Here is a 6,627-nt window from a genome sequence, read left to right on the forward strand (position 1 = left end):
TTAATTTGACTATATTTTGTTTAAATTCATTACACTTTGCTTAATTTGTTTGTCAAGCGATAACATTTTTTCTTGATTATATATATATATATATAATCAAATCACTAATTTTGATAATGCATGCATAATATGTGACATTTATTCATTTAAGATTTGATTTTTATATAATGTTAGTGTAAAGATTTTTTGCACTATAACCAATCACAACTGTCAGATTATTAGAAATGTTTGACTTTAATTAAACGTAACTACTTTTTAATTTACACACATGACTAGTTGTGATATGTGATAGTGTATATTTTTTTACACTAATAATGCATGAAAATTAAAATCATTTATTTATTTATTTATTTGATTAATTAATTAGGATGGAAGGGAATTGTGTACATCAACACCAACATACGGAACAGGAAAGGAAGCAGGAAATGAGGAAGGTTATGCGGTTGGAATGTCAGTGTGTTATCCGAAACCAGGTTCAATCAAGATTAATGATGGTGAAATTGTGACTATAGAATCAAGATATAAGAATGAATTTCTTACTGGAGCTATGGGGCATATGTACATCTATTTGGCTGATCGACTACAACACACAACATAGACATCAAACATTTATGATATGTAACTGTTTTATGTAGGATTTTGAATGTTGAATTAACAATAACAAAAACAGTGTAAAATATCAATAATGTAGCTCATATTTTTATTTGAAGATATTATTAATTGTAGTATAAGATGGTTATTTCAACTCAATACACTTGGCATTACAAATTCAAACTTACCATAAACAAGTCACACGACTAACAAGCTATCAAAAAAATTCGCCACTGGCAGATAATTTCAACCCTTAAATTCTAACACCTATAAATATGAACCACACTATAAAAATATTAGTAAGGCATATGACAAATTTAAAGTTTGTCATACCTCAATAAAAAATGAAAAGTACAACATGATATGTATTTCTTTTATCAGTTTTTCCCCCTTAATTACCTGCCTTAAAACCTCTCCACGCTTCAAAATATAAGGTCGCAATTTTTTTCATGTCAATAAAGTCACAAAAATATTTATCAATATTTGAACGAGTTTATATGAGTCTCGTTTAATTTCATCAGTAGTCTCAAGTTTAAATTTGAATAAAAAACTTAAGAAGGGCAAGTTTTAATCTTTATGTTGTTTAACTCAAATTTATGAATTAGTCTTTATGGTTAAACACAAAACTGAAGGATGTAAAATATATATATAAAATCTTACGCTATTTATAATCGTTTTTTCGACAGGTGCATTAATTATAATCTTAATCATTTCTAAATTTTATCTTAATCATATCATATTTTAATAATTTATAAAAGAAGCTTATACAAATGACAATTTTAAACAAAGATTCACAACCACATGCAGCCACTTCAACGTCAATATACTATTAAAACAACAATCTTAATCTTAATAATATACAAAAGAATCTCATACAAATACCAAATTTAAAGAAGTTTCAAAACCACATGATTTAGAATGTAAACAAATTTGTCAGTAAAAATATCACGTACATAACTTCTAAAGGTCGTAGAGTGTAAGTTTGCTTTCTGTTTTTCTTGTATGTTTTCTGTATTGTAAATCACATGCTTTTATATAGAAAACTTCCGCAATAATTAGGGTTTGTTACCGTTTGAATGATTTGCATATTTTTCGTACGTAAAATTTGGATGGTATCAATCTTCAAAAATATTGAATCAACATTGAATACTTGTCCATATTTGAGTTTAGAATTGTTTCAACGTCTCTTAATGAAAACGGATGGAGAATCTGATGATGATAAGGTATCGCGAGCAAGTCATATTTTTGAAAATATTCTCAGTGAGATTTAAATTATATGTTGTTGGAATGCAAAATTAAAGAGATAATGACTTTTTTTGCAAATAACTTAGTTCGTTACTTTGAAATATTTTTGCTAGTCTATTTATTACAATATAAATTATGGATGAATTTAATTATTTGAAATTTCGTCATATTATTACTAGTCTATTTATTACAATATCAATTATGGATGAATTTAATCATTTGAAATATCGTCATACCCAATTTTCCTAAATAGGCATTGTACATTATTACTTTTGCTACGCTGCTTTAATTTACATGTTATATAGAAATTATTGTGAATTTTTTTATATAATAATTAAGTTTAATACATTAGTTTTAAAAGTATATTTGATTTTTTTTATATATATTTGGCACGTTGTTTAAAATTAATCTCAGCTTCACCCTATTTTACCTCTTTCTCTATCAATCACCACTTCCCTCTCCTTAATTATTCATTAATGACTTTCGCTCTAGAAAGTAGAATTCCAAATATTAATTCAATAATATAGTTTGGTGTGTTAACATCCATTTGAGATGAGTTTAACTACGTCAAATAATATCCTAGCTACTTTTCTTAACTTATAAAATAGAGAATATTCAATTGATTGATTGGTGTTATAAAAAAAATATAATTAAAAAAAACTATTAATTAAATAAGCACTAAAGACCATTTTATATGAGTGTTGAACTCAGTTCCTAGAAGTATAAGCCAAAACTCATAGATATCAAAATGATAAAGGGTAACACTACAAATAATTATGCTAATGACAATGATAAAAGCAAACACCTCATACATATTAAATCAAATATTAATGATAAAAGACTAAAAAAATATTTTTGCTAAAAATTATATAACAAAATATTGTTTAATTAAGTCATATAATAATAAGAAATCCTCTTAAATCATAATTATAATGATAAAGAGTAACACTACAAAGATTCAAAAGATGCATCAATTTAACATCAAAGCTATGCTAACCATATCATTGCCTATTCCTAGTCCTCTATATCTTCAAAAAGTTAGATTCAACCAATTTTTATTTAAAAAATTTCTTAGAAGTTTTTTAAGAAGCAAGTCTTCGCAATGGTTTCTCATTTGGCACATCCCTTCTTCAAATTAATTTTCATATTACTTTTGAAGCGTATATTCTAACATTTATCTATAAGTTTACACAAAAGAATAACATATTACAATCATTATTCATAACTTATTATGTTAACTAACTATTTGTAACGCCCGAGATTTGGATCAATCTTATTATTATTATTATTATTATTATTATTATTATTATTATTATTATTATTATTATTATTATTATTATTATTATTATTATTATTATTATTATTGTTATTTTTTATTTTTTAAGTAGTTCATCATATAATCAATAAAATTTTTTGGTAAATAGTTTGATTTCATTTTTTGAATAACACGACGCAATTTACCGGGTTATTATTTTGTCAAAGACAATTTACTAATTGTAGAAAATGTTCACTTACATCTTAAAATAGAATTATTCTGATTTTTCCTAGCGAAAGGACCCCGCCTCCGCATTTCTATTTATGATCGACAATTAAAAGTAAATAAACTTAAAAAAATGTACCACATCGGTCTTATCACTACAAACATTATTTTTTTTTAAATTAAAGTACCTATTTTTCCCACGCGCATGCGCCAAGCAAACGTCATTCATGTGTAAGGGGTCAGTTCGTCCCACAAAAAAATTAAACCAAATAGTAAGTATATATATATATATATATATAATCTTTGTGTAATAAAAGATTTAGAGAAAACTGATTTTTTTTTTTTTATAATTCACAAAGGTGTATCAAAAGTTATAAAATGTATCTAAATAACTCAAGTAGCAACTCACCTTAGAACAAATAACTATATCAAAATAAAAATGACAATAAAATGTATGCAAATTATGCATGCCCCTAAACATATATGATCTGGATATAGTCAACCACTTAGGCGTCCACACTGAAGTAACCTATACCAATGGGGAAAATTAAACCAACCACTAAGGTGTCCACAAAGATGCATATGGTATGTCATGACAATGATAATGATGCTCAAAATGTATAAATCACTAGCCAATTAAAAAACCAAAAAAAAAAAAAAAATCATAACACAAATAACCAGCCATTTAGGCAACCACAAAGAAAACTATTCAAACCATAAATCACCAGCCACTTAGGCAACCACAAAGACAAAATATTCTAGATTAAATTTTTTAAATCACATAAAACATCAAATTTACATTATCATGGATGTTCATAGTTAGAACTCAATAACTTCAACACATCAAATGCAAACAAATATCTCAAAATCACCAATTTTTTTTAATAATCCATAAGATTCGATTTGGCTACGTGTTGTTAATAAAAATTAAAACTCATATCACCAAGAATACAATAACAACATAAATTTTATTCTTTTCACTATAAAGTTTTCCGCATTATAAAAATGGACTATTCATTAATGCATTCAATAATGAATTTTCTCATTTTGTTAAAATTAAAAATATAAAATTCTCATCAATTTCCTCAAGACACATATATTGTTCATAAAAGTCAATTTTTAAATTTAAAATACTCAAAAGTTGAGACTTAAAATCAAATATATCATAATAAACATATTACTAATTATATCATTATAAAAATTATAACTTTATAATTAAGTACTCTAAAACACGTAATGCGTTAAACATTTTCATTACAAACATATTTATCAAGGTATAATAATAAAAATAGAACTCTATAATTAATTTCATCAAGATAGAGGTATTACTCAAGGAAAAAATCAAGCATTATAGTTAATTTCTTTACGACGAAAATAAAATCAACCTTTTTCTTTTAAGACATCCAGACATCATATCAATATTTTACGAATCGCTAATTTAATATCTAACCTAACTCTGCATGGGGAAAAACCCTTACCTTGAGTGCTTTACTTCCAGATGACACTATATAGCCCTCGAAAATCTCACCAAGATGAAGGAACAAAAGTTTAAAACTTCAATCAGAATGCGATGGAATGTGAGGATGGTTGTTTGAGTGGCTTAGAAAATATTTGAGATAAATGTAATGTTGGTAATGACATGTGGGTGATTATGACTTCTTTTTCTCTACTACAAGTTTAATCGTGTCCTGCGAAAGAGAGGTGTATGTGACTAATAAAGGAGGTGTGGAGCTGATAAGAGAAAAGTAATAATTCTCTTCGTTGAGTTTAATTGCACACATGAATAAGGAATTCAATTGGAATAATATCATTCAATGACCAACCGTTAAGAACTAATTGACATTCGTGTATTTATTCTTGCTAGTTACACATTTGAATGGACACAAGGGGAAAACGTACGGTTCTATAAACTAAATGCTATAAAATAAAATATAGTTATCAAAATTAGTAGTGTGGGTGATTCAATTTTGACTTAGTCAAAATGGACTTGGTCATTGTTCACTCTATTACAAATATTTCTACGGGTTTTAATTAGTTAATGATAAAAATTCCAATAACTAATTAATTAATATAAAAATACTTTATCAAATAATTAAACATCTAAGGAATAATTATCTTACTATCGTCACACTAAACTAATCAAAAAGAATAAACAAAACTAAGGGTTTTAAATTAATTAATTAAAATAAAGGGTGTTACAATACTTACCCCCTTAAAATAGTTTCATCCTCAAAACTAAGAGGTATCTAGAAGGTCTCGGTAAAGCTCCCTCATCTTCTCTTCTAACTCCTAAGTAGCACCCCCAATCGTCTGGTTCCAAATCACCTTAACCAAGGGAATTTCATTTCCCCTCAAATGTTTGGTAGTTCTGTGTGCGATGCTTATCGGTGGTACCTCGAATGTAAGATTCTCCTTCAATTGAATATCATCTGGCACAATAATATGGGATGGATATGCCATGTAATTCATCAATTGTGATACATGGAACACATCATGTAAATTGGCCAAATTCGTTGGTAAAGCAATTTGATAAGCCATTGGACCCACACGTCGAAAAATTTGGTGTGGTCCAATAAACTTCGGAGTAAGCTTATTAGACTTCAATGCCCTACCAACTCCAGTAGTAGGCGTCACTCTCAAGAATACATGTTCATCCTCTTGAAACTCCAAAGGTCTCCTATGTCGATCAACATAAATCTTCTGCCTGCTCTATGCTGTTCTCATCTGCTCTTGGATCTGACGCACCTTCTTTGTAGTCTGTTGCACCAATTCTGGCCCTACGATCAAGTTTTCACCATTTTGATACCAACACAAGGGAGTTTGACACTTGCGACCATACAAAGCCGCGTACGGTGCCATCCCAATGCTTGCATGATAGCTATTGTTCTAGGTAAATTCAACAAGAAGCAATAGATCATCCCAACTTCCTCGGTTATCTAATTATAAGCTCTTAGTAAATCCTCTAATGTCTGATTAGTCCTTTCAGTTTGACCATCGGTTTGAGGGTGATATGTGGAACTCAATCTCAATTTAGTACCCAATGCCACATGCAATACTTCCCACAAACGAGAAGTGAACTTTGGATCTCTATCAGACACAATGATAGATGGTATCCTATGTAATCTAAAAATTTCAACGTAAATCTCTGCAAGCTTAGATACATTGTAAGTAGTCCTTGTAGGTATGAAATGGGCGGATTTTGGGAGCCTGTTAATAATCACCCAAATGGAGTCAAATTTCTTCCGAGTCTTAGGTAATGCCACCACAAAGTCCATAGATATGTTATCCCATTTCCACACTGGTACATCTAA

At 28.4% G+C, this 6,627-nt stretch overlaps 1 protein-coding gene across 1 annotated transcript; it reads right to left on the reverse strand.

Moving 5' to 3' along the window:
- Nucleotides 1-5,605: 5,605 nt before the first annotated feature.
- LOC101490911 (uncharacterized) lies at nt 5,606-6,175 on the reverse strand. The gene is made up of 2 exons (XM_004516266.1): nt 6,062-6,175; nt 5,606-5,971 (listed from the first exon to the last, which is right to left on the reverse strand). The coding sequence occupies exons 1-2, from the start codon at nt 6,173-6,175 to the stop codon at nt 5,606-5,608; spliced, it is 480 nt and encodes a 159-aa protein (XP_004516323.1).
- Nucleotides 6,176-6,627: the final 452 nt, after the last annotated feature.

Source organism: Cicer arietinum, chromosome 6 (assembly GCF_000331145.2).
Source record: "Cicer arietinum cultivar CDC Frontier isolate Library 1 chromosome 6, Cicar.CDCFrontier_v2.0, whole genome shotgun sequence".
Lineage (NCBI taxonomy): Eukaryota > Viridiplantae > Streptophyta > Magnoliopsida > Fabales > Fabaceae > Cicer > Cicer arietinum.